This window comes from Mastigoproctus giganteus, chromosome 6, assembly GCF_048544385.1.
Source record: "Mastigoproctus giganteus isolate SK-2022 chromosome 6, ASM4854438v1, whole genome shotgun sequence".
NCBI classification, from domain to species: domain Eukaryota; kingdom Metazoa; phylum Arthropoda; class Arachnida; order Uropygi; family Thelyphonidae; genus Mastigoproctus; species Mastigoproctus giganteus.
In genome coordinates, this window is record NC_143580.1 from 228,495,018 (window position 1) to 228,513,074 (window position 18,057).

The following is an 18,057-nucleotide window of genomic DNA, read 5'->3' on the forward strand; positions in this document are numbered from 1 at the left end:
TATTGCATTTGCAAAAATACCAATAGCTGGAATTTTGTGGGTTTTACTATGGTTTTATTATGGTGAAATGTGTGTTCCTTTCACTGAAATCTTCAGTTATATTAATAAAAAAAAAAAACCATAAATAAATTGTAAGAATCTTCTCTTCCTTCCTATTTTTTCTTGCTTGTTACTCCGTATCTCGCTTGTGCAACTTGTATGTGCTGTGATCATCGTTTACTGATTGCTTATTTTATTTATTTATTATTTTTGTTTGTTTTAAATTTTACAATCCTAAAAAAAAAAATTCCGCAAATCCATAGTTGCATAAGTCGGGGACTTACTGTATTGAAAAATGTTCAGCAATCTATGTAAAAAATTATGGTGACAGATAAAAAACAAAAAAACTTGCCATGCACTACTAGCGTGTCCAATACAATGCTTCCCCTTTATTTTTTGTGATGTCAATTTTAAGTCTAATAGTTTTCCTATTTTTTTATGATGTTGCGTATGGTTTGGTCACCAACATTATAATGGTTCATTAGAGATTTAACAGATGCACCATTTTCAAACTTTTGAATAATTTCAAGTTTTTGTTTAACTACATCCCTGACATAAATAATGAAACAAAATTTGTCTTTTTGTGGTGCTACGGAATGCAACACACTAAAACAAACTAAACAATTTTTTTTTTTTTTTTTTTTTTTTTTTTTTCGAGCGTGGGATGTGAAGACAGCAGAGGTTGCAAGATAATAGGTACGCAAGATAATCTCCCAATGGCGACTTATAATACCACTTGTTACCTATTTACGACTTGCAAAACATCTGTTTATATCTATTTTATTTATTACTTGAATTTTATGATTTCTGGTTGTTTTTTTTTTTTTTTAATTTGGAATTTTGAAGTGTCCCAGTAAATCGAGAAGAGTCTGTTCTATATAGATCTATGGTGCAAGAGATTCGATCATTTGCATAGAATCACATTATTCTGTCATCAAAATCAAAGTATTTTGTACTCGTAAAAGCTTTTTATATACTACATTCTACAGTTTTTAATTAACAATGTATTACCTTAAAACAACACACTTCATTGAAAAGGAACTACATACAATGAATATATTTGTAAAGCATTTTTCATGCTTTTTATGGTAACATTGCACTGTAGATATTTCATTTTTGGTTATGGTGGATGTCAAATTTTTTGAGAAATTATCAGAAATAACATTTCAAGCATCTTTCAGCTGTCTGATCTTTTGAAGCAACAAGTTTTACAACACTGCTGTCAAGCAAGCACTTTAAATCAGGTCAAAAACAATACTATCAAAGATCTGGAGATATGCAGGGTGTTGGATATTTAGATACGTACAACATTAGCAAGTGTGAGTGTGTGTGTGTGTGTGTGTGTGTGTGTGTGTGAGAGAGAGAGAGAGAGAGAGAGAGAGAGAGAGAGAGAGAGAGAGAGAGAGAGAGAGAATACTGTTGGTTGCTCTCACTCTCTCTCTTCCCCCCCACATATACACACATGTTCAGATATATTAGACAATAAGTATTCTTCGAGAAAAATCTGGTTTAGAAATCTTGTGTCAAGTGGTTATGGTACTGAATGCACCTAAAATAAAATGGCAACGTTATAAGAAACTTGTACCTGTATTTTAATTAGAAGTGAAGAGATTTATCACAATTAAAAAGTCATAATTACATACATATAATTACATACATCGGATATGTCTATAGAAATAAGATAGTATCAACTTTGTATTATTCTTTAACATAAAAATATACAAGAAATAAAGAAAGAGAAACATCTGTGCTTACCATAAGAGAGATAACCCTTATAGGTCACAGTAAAGAGAGTAGTACCATATAATGGATACTGCATGACAACTGAAAGATACCACACTTTAGCCACTAGCTCTGACTTGCCACTGCCATACATCTAAAACATCAAAAAAATGGTTTTAAAGATAGATAAATTGCAGAATCTCAAAAATTGATAAAATTTTGAAAATTAATAATTCAAGAACTCTAAAATTGAATTATTAATTATTATTACAATACCCATTTTAATGTGTTCGGAGAAGAATGTAATGTGGTTATTCGGGCATGAATTAATTAATTAAATGTGAATAACACTAAAAAAAACCATGTGCTTCATTAAGTGAATTTTATCGTACAAGAAGTATTACATAAAGTAAGTTAAACTTCCACACAACAGAACTACTTAAGAACTGGTGATGCAACTGGATTCCTTATTGATCTATCATCAGGCCTAATTAGGAAAGATTTGGCAGCTGTTCCTAACTTTACAGTATAGAAGATTATAGCTAGCCTTCCATACTGTGAAGTAAGGAACATCCACCAAACCTTTCCTGATTAGGTGTGATAATAGCATTCAATAAAGAATACAGAAATGTCACCAGTTAAATAGTTTTATTGTGTGTGAGTTTAACTTACTTTATGTAATACTTTTTAAACAATAAAATTCACTTAAAAACAAACAAAAAGCATGTTGTACCATATACACATGAAAGATGTTTTATATGACATCTTTGACGAAAATCAGAACTGTTTTAAAATTGGACTGAAGTAATGAATGATGTAACATTTTATGCTCATGCCCCTACTTACTGTACTGAATCAATGTTAGTGACTAAGTTAGCATCATTTAGGAAGTAGTGGGCATCAGCTTATGCTCACACTTGCTACTTCCTAAATGACACAAATGTTCATTCAACTTACATCGTTCATTAGTTTTACTTCAGTCTGAAATAAATAATGTAACGTTTTATGCTCGCACCCACTACTTAATCTACTGAATCACCTTTAGTGACTGCATTAGCATCATTTCCATTTAACATTTTCTCCAATGGGCCGAACACAGACTGTCACACTGAAATTTAGTAGGTGCCACCAAAGATGTTTTCACATCAAGAATCAACGTTAGTGAGTGCATTAGTTTCATTTAGGAAGTGACGTAATTTGCATAATTTCCATGCGACATGGAAATTATGCAAATTACGTCACTTCCTAAATGAAACTAATGCACTCACTAACGTTGATTCTTGATGTGAAAACATCTTTGGTGGCACCTACTAAATTTCAGTGTGCCAACTGGGTTTTACTTCAGTCCGAAAAATTAGTAGGTGCTGCCAAAGATGTTTTCACATCAACAAATCAAGTGGTTTAGTATCATTCACATTTAAATAATTCATAATAATTAGGTTTGATGTAGCTGAGTGGTCAGGAGTCAGAGTGCAGTAACACATGCTCTTTGAGTAGACTGTGAGAATTTAACTTACTTTATGTAATACTTTTTAAATAATCAAATTCACTTAACAACAAATCACATGGTTTAGTGTCAATCACATTTAAGTAATTCATAACACTTAAGCCTAATGTAGCCAAATGGTCATTAGAAAGAGTGCAGTAGCACACGCTCTTTAAAGTAGACTGTGGTTCAAGCCCATGACTGCTAATTATGATTAACAATTGTATTTGTGATTTTTTGTAAACTGCTTTCAGCTGGTGGTCATGCCAGATTATAAACAAGAACAAGAATATTATTCTATGCAAAAATTTGTATAGCATTTTCAAATATCGATAACATGGTGATCATCAAAAATGTGCAGCAGAGATGAGTTTATCTGAAGATTCACATCCACTTCCAAGTTCCAAAGTTACCTAATGGATACATATATGTCCTTGTTCACACTCTATAGTCATCAGCAACTTTGTGACTCAGAGGTGTCAGTTTGAGGGCTTTTCAGTTTTTGGATAATAAATCAGTGTAATTAATAAAATATGGTCTAACAGTGTAGATATGCAATGTAGAATAAATCACAATTTCAAACTCTCTTACTAGCCTGTTCACACTGTTTTTCTGAAACAACTTGTAAAATACAACAGTGACAGTCAAATCCACATGAGGTAGTGTTGCATAAAATCAGTTAATTGTAATAAATTAAATTCCTTTTCAAATTATTAAATATATTCATTATTCATGGATATAACAGTCATATTCAACTAAGAAACTAATATATAACAGTTTATTAAATTTTAAGCATATTTCAGAGTCCTTTTTTTTCAGCAATTTATCCATTTTAACCATTTATTTAATAAGTGTAAGCGAGCACAGAAACATTCAGTTATAAATGAGAAATACAGTAAACCCCCGCTATTCGCGGTATCTGTATTCGCGGTTTCGCATATTCGTGGTCGCTGATTTAATATAAAATGAAACCTAAAAAAATGTGAATTTTAAAGCGCCGTGAACATTTTCCGCCATAAAAAAACATGGGCGTGGCTAAAATTATCTTTCCCGGTCAAAATAGCGCTCAGTGGGTGGGGGGGAGAGGGGTGACAAAATCGCGAGCGTGGATGTTTCTCGCTAATCCTTGTTCAGTATGTGTTATGCGCTTGTCATGGAAGGTTTCGTCGTTTATTTAAATTTATATGCTTATAAATTGAATAAATTTATAAGCATATAAACACTGCAAAAGCAGTGTAAAAAAGACTTTTTCGAGTGTGTTAACAGAAGAAAGTGACTTTATTGTGGGCAAATTCTTTCTAATGCATACAAAAATATGGCTACGAATAGCAAGGGACATGTGAAAATATCAAAGGTGATGACATTAGCGAATAAAATAGAGTTATTACACAAAATTTCTAATGGTGAAAGTGTCTCCTCAGTGGCAAAACATTATAAAATCAATGAGTCAACGGTACGATCAATCAAGAAATCGGAAGAAAAAATCCGCCGTAGTGTCCGTGAAAACGCACTAATTGCTTCAAAAATTTGCTCTGTAACTCGTGAAGTTAAATTAGAAAAAATGGAAAAAGCTTTAAATCTGTGGATAGAAGACCGAACTCAAAATAAAATTCCGTTAAGTTCACTCATCATCCGTGAAAAGGCAAAACTCCTTTATCAACACTTTAGCGAAACTGGTGATAGCACTGGTGGGAAAGTGTTTTAGCTAACAAAGGCGCTGGTTTGAAAGATTTGTTTGAAATTTCTAATAAATATTACATTTAATATTAAATTGTTTCTTATTTTCATTTCGATGCCATATGCTTGCATTTCACTATGTACTGTCTATGTACATAGTCATATTATGAAGATACATATAATACATACATAGACAAAATTTTAGATTAGTTTTTCTTATATATTTCGTACTTTGGAACGGAACCCCTTTATTAGTATGGGAGCCATAACTCAGTATTCGCGTTTTCGGTATTCGCGGAATTTCTTAGGAACGTAACCCCCGCGAATAGCGGGGGTTTACTGTATACATTTCCTAACATTATATTTAACCTAGCAGTGGTTTATAGGAAAACAGGAGACTATCTCCTATCCTGTAAAATTAGTAATTGCCTTCAAATCTTTCCTGACTGATGACAGGCTTCAAGGTTTCAACACAGGATCCAGAAATGGGACCAATAATTTAGTAGTTTTATCATGTGCGAATTTAACTTAATGTAACACACAATAAAATTCACTTGATAATAATTCATGTGGTGTGATTTGTGTTATTCATATTTAAATTAATTCATCTCAGAAATTAATTTACAAAATTTTACTTATATAAATTATTATGTATTGGGTAGTGCTTAGATGCATCATTTTAATATGCAGTAAACTCATGAAGAGAGCAAATAAAGTTTGCAATAAGGCAACATTATTATAACATCTCATATTGTGAAATCCTTCATACATACTCCCATTGCACTCACGATGCCTCCCCCACCCACTCAAGAGGGAACAAAAATTCCCAAAACAGTGCTGTCTGGTTGTGGCACTAAACTGAGAATAAGCAACAACATCTTCATTATCTGGGAAGCATTACTTATTTGAAAATGCCAGGCTAGGCAATTCATAGTGAAGAATTTCACAATATGAGATGTTATAATAATGATGAGGTATTACAAACTTTGTTTAATCCCTCCATGAGTCAACTGTGTATTGAAAGTGGTGCTTCCAAGTACTACCCAATATGTATTATTAAATTCCCACAGTCAGAGGCCTAAAAAAGCCAAAAATGTATCACCTTACATAAATTATTACTTAAAAACAACTAATACTCTAATCAAATATCTAAACAAATATCCTGCACTACAAATAAAAGTTAGACTGCAAAACTAGCTTGACTAACGTAAAATCTCCTGATCTTACCATTACTTCAAACTGTCTAAAATATTATTTAAACTAGAGAATTTATCAGCAGTGAGCATAATTAAATATTACATTTGACCCTTAATTAAAAATTTAAACTTAGCAACATCTTACAACTGCTAATCTTACCCTACTATCAAAGTAGATAATAGTAAGTAAGCCTACTATTACTTTTGATAGTAGGTAAGCCTACCTACTCTCAAAGAACACTTACAATTGCAACTGACCTCCACAACGACCAACTCAGTAGTCCTATTTTCTTTGGATTTTTAATATTTGTTTCTCTTAATTACTCATTCTCTAATGAAATTATTCCTTTTGTTTTGCTGTCTAGGGGAGATGATGCTACATGTTTTTAATGATTTTTCTGATATTAGGTATTAGTATTTTAATAAATTATTAATTTACCTGCTATTAAATTTATGCAACTTTACCTTATGAGCTTCAGAGAGTTCTGAAAACCATTCAGAATCTTTCTTAGTTTTCCGAATCCTAGAGCACAAGTAACTTCCAACATCAGAATACCTGAAAAACAAATAGAAGAGGAAATTAAGTAATTTACAAGAAATAATGAATCAGTAAAACAAACAGTCGAATCATGCAAAACTATAAAAAAGTATAAGTAGCTCCAGAATAGATACCAATATGGAATACAATCTTCTCCTGAAAGATTACTTTCAGGAGAAGATTCAACAATGAATGCTATTAACCTTTCCATTTTGCCATGTTCTGGTTCACCTAGTAACACCTGAGCCTGTAGTCCAGCAAGCTGTAGAGCAACTCTTTCAGTAATAGGAAATTCATCTGCCTATAAAAAGTAAACAAGATAGAATCATTATCTGGATTAGAGGAGGTCTGTCTTTTCCTACAATCAATATGACACAGCTTTTCAATTTTTAATACTAAACTACAAAACTAGATGAACTTTTTATGTATAAATGAGAAAAATACTAGTTCTTAAGTAAATGATGATGCATTCATGTCCAAATGATTAGGTTCAGTCCACATAATGTAATATTCCTACCTATTCCTTTAGCATTAGCAAAGGCACATGATACAAGAAAGCAAGCTTATATAGCATCAGCCAAAAAAAAAAAAAAAACCCTTATTTCACCCATCCACTCGCTCCAAATGTTTGTCAATTCTGCCTTGAATCTATTTAAGCTATCAACTTCTACAGCGATGTAAATGGATGTTGGCTGGCCACCACCAGCCAACATCCATTTACTGTCCAACTTCAAACTCACAGAACCAACTTTTCATCTTCCTCGTTTATTCGTTCAACTGCCGTTTTCTGGAACAACCTTCCTTCATACGTATTTTCTGAAAATTACAGTCTACAGAAGTTCAAGTCCAATGTCAACAAATATCTTCTTATGTCTTCTCAACCTCCAACCCAAGCACGGTACTAAGTACTATAGGTTCTAATACCTCTCGTGTTTGGGGTTTACATAAAAAAAATAATAATAATAAATAACCCAATGAAAAAGAAAATAAGTTTCTTTGAATTATTAAATAGTTCAAACTATGGTACATCAAAACCCGAGATCGATTTCACATAAACACTGGTGTTTATATGAAACTGATCTGGTTTTCATATAATACAATTTATAATTTATTGTAATTTATTACAATTGTAATTTATTGTAATTTATTACAATAATAAACAAATATGCAGGCAATGTTGAAATGCTTTACATAATAAATTCTGGGATAGAGGCCAGAAGCAGTCTATATGGTCTATATGTAATAATTCCTTTGACCATACCTCACAAATGCTCTACTGGGTTGAGACTGTTGTGATCAATCTACTTATAAGAGAAGTTTATTTTTTCTTTCTTAAAAATTAAGTTGTATCAAGTGATTATCAAGAACTACAACAGAAAATTTTACCATGTGGCAGATGAGGTAGAAATAATGTACAAACTATTCATAGTGGAATCATACTAATATACTGTAACATCCTATCTAAAGCCATTTCTTTACATATTTAGTGTGCTGCATTTAGCAGTTTAAAATACTTATAGTTTCTTTTTACTTCCCACCTTTGCCTATTATCTATTAAAAATTTCGATGGCATACTTATGCAACTGCCACCATCAATTTGTCTACTTTACCAGCTACTTCCCATTTTGGGGGTTCTGATTACTGTTGTGCCAGTAATACATACATACATGCACCTATTCACTAGATCTATCTTAGCAACTGACCTCTTCATCATTCCCCTACGTTTTATCTAAAATATGAATGGTCAAGTCATTAAATCTACTAAATATAAATGGTGGCCATGTCCCAGTAATTTGCAAATTGCTAATAGTGATCAACCCACATAATGAACCGTGCAGGAAATGTACAGTTTTCAGAGGAAAAAACTCGTTTGCTGGAACGAGTACAAAGAAGGGCAACAAGATTAGTGAATGGAACAAAGGGTTGCTCTTATGAAGAAAGGTTTAAGTTTTGCAAATTACAGTGTTTGGAGACTAGGTACCTGTGAGGTGGTCTGATTGAGGTGTATAAAGCCTTGAATGGTTTGAGCATGCTAAATGCTGATGGGATTCTTCCTCTTGCTCAGAATAATCAGCTGAGAGGACATAAATTCAAATTGAGGAAAGACAGTTGTAGGATAGATGTGTGAAAGTTTGCCTTTAGCCAGTGGTTGGTTTATTGCTGGAACAAACTTCCATCTGTCGTAGAAGTTGATAGCTTAAATAGATTCAAGGCAGAACTAGACAAACATTTGGAGTGAGCGGATGGGTGAAATGAGAAGGGTGTGTTTTTTTTGGCTGATGTTATATAAGCATGCTTTCTTGCATCATGTGCCTTTACTAATGCTAATGCTAATTTCAATTTGTATATGAAATTATATCAGAATATTATCCAGTTCCAACCAGTTAACAGTAACTTACTATATCAAGTTTGATGTAACCAAATGGCCAAGCACAAGAATGTTGTTGTTGTTTTTGGTTTTTAGGAGCATTAGCAGCTAAGGCCATATTGCTCTGGGAATATGCGGTGGTCATTCCCTGACCTTTCCGCATCCTCCGTATTTGGTGGTCACGAGCTTGAACCCCGGTCTAATCAAGAAGCGTGTGCTATGCACTGCTGCTCCTGCCCACCTGGATACGGAGGTGCCTGCACAAGAATGTGATAATGCACATGCATTTGAATGGACCATGGTTCGAGCCTGCATGACTGCTAAATATGGTTAATGATTGTATTCATTAACAAAATAATTAACTGTAAACTCTCCTGATCAAGCATTTGTGCCAAAATAAAATAAAAGAATGTTTTTATAGTAAAAAGCGCCTTGTAGATGCAAAAGTCTCTATTCCACAATCATCATCATGCTGAAAATGAATAAGTCAAAGTGGAATCAGGAATGTACGCAAACTAAAAAGGAGGGAGAAAAAAATAAGCATGGGAAAAAAAAATAATTCCGCAAATATTTTATTTCAAAAAGTGAACAGGGAAGTACAAAAAAAAACGGAAAGGAACAGGAACACTATAAGACACATTATCTGCAAAAGTCCAGCAATCAGCAGAAAGGCAAAGCAAGAATTCTGGCTTAGGTTTACCTTGGCAATTGACAAAGATGTGAACACAGACTAATTCAAAAGATCAAATTACAAAATGGTAAGTTTCCATCAACTCCCTCTCCAAATATAAACTGGAATGAGCAGGAAATATCCTCTCTGTATGACACTGCAAATTCATTAGAAGAACCTTCTGCAAGTATTTGCAGTGATATTATTTGGCCCAACCTTTTAGAAAATTATATCTCTAGTTAAAAATGTAAATTAATTTTCATATGACAGTTTCCTTTTTCTGCAGTCAGCCATTTGTGTTATATAAATTCCAACAATTCGCAGCTAAGGCTCATGGAAATGCAGGTGGTCCTAACAATTTTTACTCAAATCTCTACATCTTCTGAATGAAAGATTTCTGGAAAGTATATTAAACTACTAAACTACTATGTTTGAACTGCAACCACTTACATTACAGGTGTCACAGTCCAAACTGGACTTCCAAATCAGTTTCTATGCTTAATTTGATCAACCCTTAATATACATAAGATCTGGATCATGGGAGCATCAATGTGATATTTCAAAAAGATAATGCTGATCAAACTAGAATGGAAGTCTACAAATGCAGTATGGTGTGTGTGTAAAATAAAAGAACAGAGAAGTCAGGAAGCATATTTAAAAAGAATAAGAGATGAAAACAATGGGCACTGAAATTAAAAACTTCAAAAATTATTAAAACAGCTAAAACTCAATATATTTAATTTGAAATTAAAAATATGCATTTACTAAAATTTGAATTGTGTAATTTAATTTATAATTTTATTTCTACAGCTTAAAAAAAAACTTATCTACCTTAACAACACCATGAACAGCTTGAGCAAACAATAAGTTGATTTCAATAGGATCTTGAGGAATTTCTCTTGGATTTCGGAATAACCGCTTACGGAATAAGAATCTACATTCACCTCCACCAAGAGCAAGAGTTGGACCCTTTCTGGACAGTGTGTTATATTTACTAAATGTTGCAGACGTGCGACGACACCTAAATTATATATTATTACAAATGATTTTTCCATATTAAATGAAAACTTATTAAATAATAAAATTTATTTAAGAAGTAAATAATAAATGGCAGTGAAATTTTCATAAAAATATGGAACAGCTTAAAATATAAATTTTTTCAAGAAACCAACTTAAAGATTCTTATATAAGTTTCACATAAAAATTATCTAATTTTTCCTATTATCTCGATAAAGACTAAGTATCATTAATGATAAGAAATGATTGTCAGCATATATACACATAAACCAAATATTCAGTTAAATCTTTATAAACTCTCAAGCTTACAGATTATGCAAATACTGCAAAAAGCATACTCCTTGGCATTGTGGTGTCGTAAAGCTAGGGAAAGTACCCACCAAGTGGCCTATTCTTCTTCTTCCAGTAACATAGTTTCCTGAGGAGCTGTTGTGACCACCAACAAATTTCTCCAATTGCATCGATCATGTGCTATACGAGCAGCATCGCAAAGTGTCACACCCAAAAGTTCACTGATCCCATCCTTCCACCTAGTTGCAGGTCTTTCTTTAACAGCAATTTTTGGAGTTGGTTTTGTTATGATCTCTGTGGCATCAGATAATGTGGTGGTATGCCATTTCCTACCACATGGGCAATTTTGAAGGGGGCCCGGCTTTAATCATGGGAAGAGTCACCATGCATCCCACGAGATGCTCTTGAAGAGGAAAGATGACTACAGAAGAGCCTGGCTTAGTGCAAAAGACTGATTACAAATGGTTTACGCCTGGTTTCCAGAGGTCGTCTATGTATATAAATGGATATATATTATTCATTATGTTTGCACAAGTAGTTATTATATCTTCAGTCAATGAATTTATTCATAAGGCGATGCTTTTATCCCTCTTCTTTCTTCTTTGATGTCTAATTAATGTCCAATATTTCCAATTATTGGACATTCATTTTTCCGTAGCCGAGTGGTCAGGAGCGGGAGTGTAGTAGCACACGCTCTTTGAGTAGACCGGGGTTCAAACTCCTGACTGCTGAATACGATCGATCTGCCAACCCGCACTGGACCAGCATGGCAGATTATGGTCCATTTCCCTCAGCATGAATTGTTGAGGAGGCTTCCATCCTGCAGTGGGTTGATAATGGCTGCAATTTACTTTTTTACTTTTATTTCCAATTAATTATATTGAATATATTTTAAAATAATTTTCTCCCAAACCATAAAGCATGCAATGTTTCCTTACCATAAACTTTTTTTCATGCTGATTCGCACTGTCTTAACTCCCAAATACATTTTTTACATTTTAAAATTAAGCTCAGAGGAGGAACAGGTGCATCACATCTATTTGCATCTAGTTGTCAGTTTTAAAACATTCGGGTAATTAAAGTTCACGCCGATTCTCTATCCTTTATTTGCTTAGTGCCAACTGAAGATGTTTTTAACGAAAGTCCATCATTCACAACTATTGGACTTATTGTCATTTAATCATAACTTTACAGTTTTACGTTTTAAAACTGACAACTAGAGGATGACACGGTGCACCTCTTCCTCCTCTGAGCTTGATTTTAATTTTAGCCCAAGATTTTTAACTTATGATTTTAGTTTTTAATCTGAGGCCTTCCCATACCCCCTTTTTTATATAATTCATGCAACTAAACGGATCATGAGGTGAGTGCCAGTTTTATTTAAGCCTTGACTAAAGAGCATATTTACCACACAGATATAACATATGTCTCTAATGAATCCTCTGTACCTCTTGTTCTGTGTGGTAAGATGTATTTTCAGTTTTATATAAAACTGAAAATAAGTGAAAGTAAGTGGCCTATACAATGTATTAATCATATCTAATACAGCATATATTATTTTATTTTTCTTTAAATTCTGCAATTCCTTCATTTTACTTTTTTTTTCTTCTATATATGCCTTTCACACATTTGCTATGTCTGATACATATAAGTGTCAAATGGCACTACAAATGATGTGCTGTTATGCATACACGTATTTAAAAAAGCACCAAAATGCTGTGTGCCATAATTCATATAGGCAGTCATTCTCAAGTGGTCAATAAACAAGTGCTGTAACAGTAAAAGTGCAAGAAATTAACAACTGCTTGATTCTCTTGATACACTGATTGGATCCCAGGCTATTAGCAGCAATTCTTGGTTTTTGTTTATAGCTTGGTATGCAGTTTTATTTGTTCTTTTGTATGTATTGAGGTTAGTTTATGTAAATGGAATAAACTTTTGATAAAATTTTGAGTTCTGTTCTGATTTACAGCTTAGCCCAAAAGTATGTGTTTACTTTTAGCTATAAATTCCAGACTTCTACTTTTTCAACTTATTTAAGAATTTTTGGAATGTTGTTTCTTAAGATTATGAAGAATATGGAAGGTTTTGAAGATAATGGCACATTGAATGCACTTTCTCAAATGTAGATGGAAGCAAATTTTCTAAGTTCATTTGAGATGCACCTATTCCTTTAGTAGGACCCTGAGTATAATCTACTCAATGGCCTACAAATGAATGGGCTTGTAACCCCAAGCATACCTGAATGTCAACTTATATCTACTTCTGTTTTTGCAATTTATTTACTTTAATCTACCCTTCTTTTACACAGCCTCCATTGCTGAGTGGTCAGGAGAGGGAGTGCAGTAGCACATGCTCTTTGAGTAGTTCAAGCCCCGGATGCTAAATATGGTCGATCTGCCATTGGATCAGCATGGCAGATTATGATCCATTTCCCTCAAAATGAATTGTTGAGGAGGCTTTCATCCTGCAGTGGATTTATAATGGCTGCAGTTTACCTTTACCTTTTATCTTTACCCTTCTTTTTATGTCTTGTGCACTATTACGTTTTCAAGGGGAATCAAGATGCTATTTACTCTTAAATCTTTTATTTCCTTTCAGAAGTTCAGTAAGATTTATATTGCTACTTCATAAGTCATTATTTTTCTACACTATGCTATGCTGCAACACATACAAACTTAACTCATATACATCATCAGCATAGTGCTATTTACAGTGTGGTACTATTCCATGGTTTTTTTGGGTTAACTGACACAAATTTACTAATTCCAAGCATAGTCTCTTTCTTCTCCACTAGAGGTCACTACAGCTAAAAAAGTACTAGTTTCAATTGGGAGTAAACAGTTTTCATTATCTAAGGAAAATCACTTATCTCCCTGTTAAAGTTTGATAAACTTCTGGCATTCCCCTCCTTGAATAACTCCTTGAGTATTTTGCATGAGGAGTTATTCAAGGAGGGGAATGCCAGAAGTTTATCAAACTCTAACAGGGAGATAAGTGATTTTGTAATAACTGATAGCAAAGTGGAGGAGAAATTGTTGAAGTTAAACATAAAAAAGGCACCTGGGGCAGATGGAATCTATCCAGTTATCATGAAGGAGGCAGCAAGGGAAGTAAGCAAACTCTTGGCCATATTTATGAGAGGATACTTAGAGTCAGGGGAGGTCTCCATGGACTGTAGATGTGCAAATGTATCCCCAATTCACAAAGGGGGTTCAAAGGGTGACACAAATAATTATAGACCTGTTAGTTTAACTTCTGTTCCAGGGAAAATAATGGAGTCACTGGTTAAAGAGGTGATAAAGGATCACCTAGACAAGACAGCAGCAATAGTTCAGACACAGCATGGGTTTATTAAGGGGAAGTCTTGTCTGACCAATTTGATTGGATACTATTATGTGGTTACAAAGGAACTGGATGCATAAAATAATTTTGATATCATATACTTGGATTTCAGGAAAGCCTTTGATACTGTTGCACATGGAAGACTGCTGTACAAATTGGAGCGGTATGGCATTAAGGGTAAGTTTCTACAATGGATAAAGGGATGGTTAAGTGGGAGACAACAGATAGTGGTAATCAATGGACACTGCTTTACGTGGACTAATGTTATTAGTGGGGTCCCCCAGGGTTCGGTGCTGGGCCCATTGTTGTTTTGTGTATTTATCAATGATATTGATGAAGGTATATCAGGCTTAATGTCCAAGTTTGCAGATAATTCAAAGGATGGCAGGGTGTTAATGACAGTAAAAGCAGTATGCTACTGCAACAGGATCTAGAAAATTTAGGCAGATGGGCTGAGAAGTGGCAACTGAAGTTTAACATTGACAAATGTAAAGTACCGCATATGGGTAGCATTAACCCAAGAGAAACATACAAACTGTGTGGTACTACATTCAGGGTGGTGGAGAATGAAAAAGACCTGTGGGTAATTGTGCAGTGAGATATGAAATTCTCTGAGCACTGCAGATGGGCTGCCAGAGCAGGTCATGCAGTTTCGTCAAAGATATATAGGAATTTTGCTAGCAGAGACAAGGAGGTGATTATCCCTCTGTATAAGGCAATGGTCAGTCCACACCTTGAGTGCAAATGTATCCCTAATTCACACCTATACAGGTCTGGAGGCCTTACTTTATTGTACTCTACATCCTTACTTAAGGATGTAGAGTTGCTAGAATGAGTACAGAGAAGAGCAACAAGATTGGTGAGAGGAACAAAGGAAGTGCGATTACGAAGAAAAGCTTGCGTTCGCAAGTTGCAGCATCTGGAGACTAGGCACCTGCGAGGTGATCTGATCGAGGTGTATAAGGCCTTGAATGATTTGAGCAGGCTCAAGCTGACAGGATACTTCCGCTTGCTCAGATTAAGGACCTGAGGGGGCATAGTTTCAAATTGAGGAAAGACAGTTGTAGAATAGATGTGTGAAAGTTTGCCTTTAGCCAGCGGGTATTTGATTGCTGGAACAGACTTCTATCTGTTGTTGTGGAAGTTGATAGCTTAAATAAATTTAATGCTGAACTAGACAAACATTTGGAGTGATTGGGTTGGGTGAAATGGGAGAGTTGTTTTTTGGCTGATGCTGCATAAGCTTGCTGTCTTGCATCATATGCTTCAACTAATGCTAATGCTGCATGAAAGGCAACATTTTTATTTCTTTCTGGGAACAAGTAACTTGTTATTACTTTTGGAAACAGTTTTGTTTTGTTTTACATTTCTGCAAGCTATATTTTGATTTGTTTTACATTTCTGCAAGCTATATTTTGATTTTATCTTATTCTAATTAATTTTATTTTATGTTACAAACGGAGGAATGAAATGGAAGTGTTTTTTTTTTTTTTGGCTGATGTTGCATAAGCTTGCTTTCTTGCATCATATGCCTCTACTAATGCTAATGTTATTTGATATTAATTTCAATTTTAGCCTTTTTTTAATCTGGTTCTCTGTTGGGTCAACAGTGAATTATATACTTGCAATAACAATAATATTATACGGTACCAAATAATATTACCTTCATTTTAAAATTCTAAATTTAATTAATTTATTTTTTCATTTATCATTATTATTGCTTGAATATATTTTATTACAGAAACAGAGGGCAACGTATTGATGTTTTTTCTCTCAATTTTGGAGGTTGGTCCTTGAAAATGTCATAAAATAGATGGTATACAACAATATGCTTTTTAATTTTTATTTTTAATTTTTTTGCTTAATCCATATTCTCTTTTTTTTTTTTTTTTTTTTTTTTTGATTTGGTAGTTGTTGGCGCATCGGCTTCTGTGGCCATATTGCACGTCCCAAGGTTTTTGCAGTACTTTGATCCAAGCCCGAGGCGGGAATCGAACCCGCGACCTTTTGGGTTGCCGGGCAGGTACTTTACCTACTCGGCTAGCCCGGTCGGCTCTATTCTCTTTTCTATTTCTCTCCTACTTTTATTACTTTTGTCGTTAAACTAATTTTACACTTTCTTTATGACTTTTATATATCCCTTCAATCACTAATTTTATTTTATTTGTTTTTCTTTTTTTTCCTCCTCTAAACTAATTTCAAAACTATGTATATATGTACACACACACACACACACACACACGCGCGCGCGCGTGCGCTCTCCATAACCAAGTGGTCAAGAGCAGGAGTGCAATAGCACACTCTCTTCGAGTAGACTGGGGTTCAAGTACCTGACTGTTAAATATGGTCAATCGGCCAACCTACACTGGACCAGCATGGCAGATCATGGTCCATTCCCTCAACATGACTTGTTGAGGAGGCCTCCATCCTGCAGTGGATTGACAATGGCTGCAAATTTATTTATTTTTTATTTTATATATATATAAAGTAAAGTAACACCATGGTTGTACATTATCTGACAATATCTTTTTCCTTAGTATTTTATTATTTTATAATTTTTTTCTCTTCTATTCTCTTTTCTTTTTATCTCTTACTTTTATTGCTTTTGTCATTAAACTAATTTTATGCTTTCTTTATGAATATCCATTCAATCTAAAATTTTTCCCCCCTTCTCCTGTAAACTAATTTCAAAACTATATATATAGGCGGTGAAAAAGAATCAGACAACATATAACCCTCATTAATTATATGATTTGAAGTTGAAAATACTTACAATTCCCAATTCGATATTATATCAGCCAGGTATTCATAACCTTTGATCACATGTTCATATTCTGGTGTATGCTACAGAGATGAAAAGAGAGATAATGTAGAGATGAATACCAATGAGTAGAATAATGAGAGAATATTACTTAACTACCAATTAATTTACTCTTCAAAATATATTAATTTGTTATAATTAGAAAATTTATCTTTTTATCCTTTTTGTTAATTACAAAAAGAATTAAAAGGGGTGTTTCTTCCACGATTTTAGATTAATGAATTGTGCAAATGGGTTTTATATCTGATTTGTACTTTATAAATTTATATACCAAGTAATTTTGTAAAGTTAATTATTTTATCTTGTTTAGGATTGCATTCTACAAATATTCAACTCTAGCAGTAAGCTAGAGAATCTTGTAATAACTGAGAGTAAAGTGGAGGAGAAATTGTTGAAGATAAACACAAGAAAGGCACCCGGGGTGGATGGGATCTATCCAGTTATATTAAAGGAGGCAGCAGAGGAAGTAAGCAAACCCTTAGCGATAATTATGAGAGCTTCCTTGGACTCAGGGGAGGTACCCACAGACTGGAGATGTGCAAATGTGACCCCAATTCACAAAGGAGGATCAAAGGCTGACACAAGTAATTATAGACCTGTGAGTTTAACTTCTGTTCCAGGAAAATTAATGGAGGCACTAGTTAAAGAAGCACTGCAGGATCATTTAGACAAGACTTCAGTTATAGCTCGGACACAGCATGGTTTTGTTAAGGGGAAGTCTTGCCTGACCAATTTGATTGGATACTATGATGCAGTCACAAAGGAACTGGATGCAGGGAATAACTTTGATATTATATACTTGGATCTTAGAAAGGCTTTTGATACTGTTGCACATGGAAGACTGCTGCACAAATTGGAGCAGTGTGACATTGGAGGCAAATTGCTGC

At 34.0% G+C, this 18,057-nt stretch overlaps 1 protein-coding gene across 4 annotated transcripts in view; it reads right to left on the minus strand.

Annotated features, from left to right (window-relative positions):
- The window catches only part of Myo81F (unconventional myosin 81F), a 326,469-nt gene that overhangs the window by 76,334 nt on the left and 232,078 nt on the right, over positions 1–18,057 (minus strand). For all 4 annotated transcript variants that reach the window (XM_090376766.1, XM_090376764.1, XM_090376763.1 and 1 more), the window contains 5 exons: positions 17,123–17,193; positions 10,528–10,717; positions 6,862–6,959; positions 6,586–6,676; positions 1,795–1,915 (listed from right to left, as the gene is read on the minus strand). In XM_090376766.1, coding sequence (XP_090232892.1) covers positions 1,795–1,915; positions 6,586–6,676; positions 6,862–6,959; positions 10,528–10,717; positions 17,123–17,193 — 571 coding nt within the window. The remainder of the gene's footprint in view (positions 1–1,794; positions 1,916–6,585; positions 6,677–6,861; positions 6,960–10,527; positions 10,718–17,122; positions 17,194–18,057) is intronic.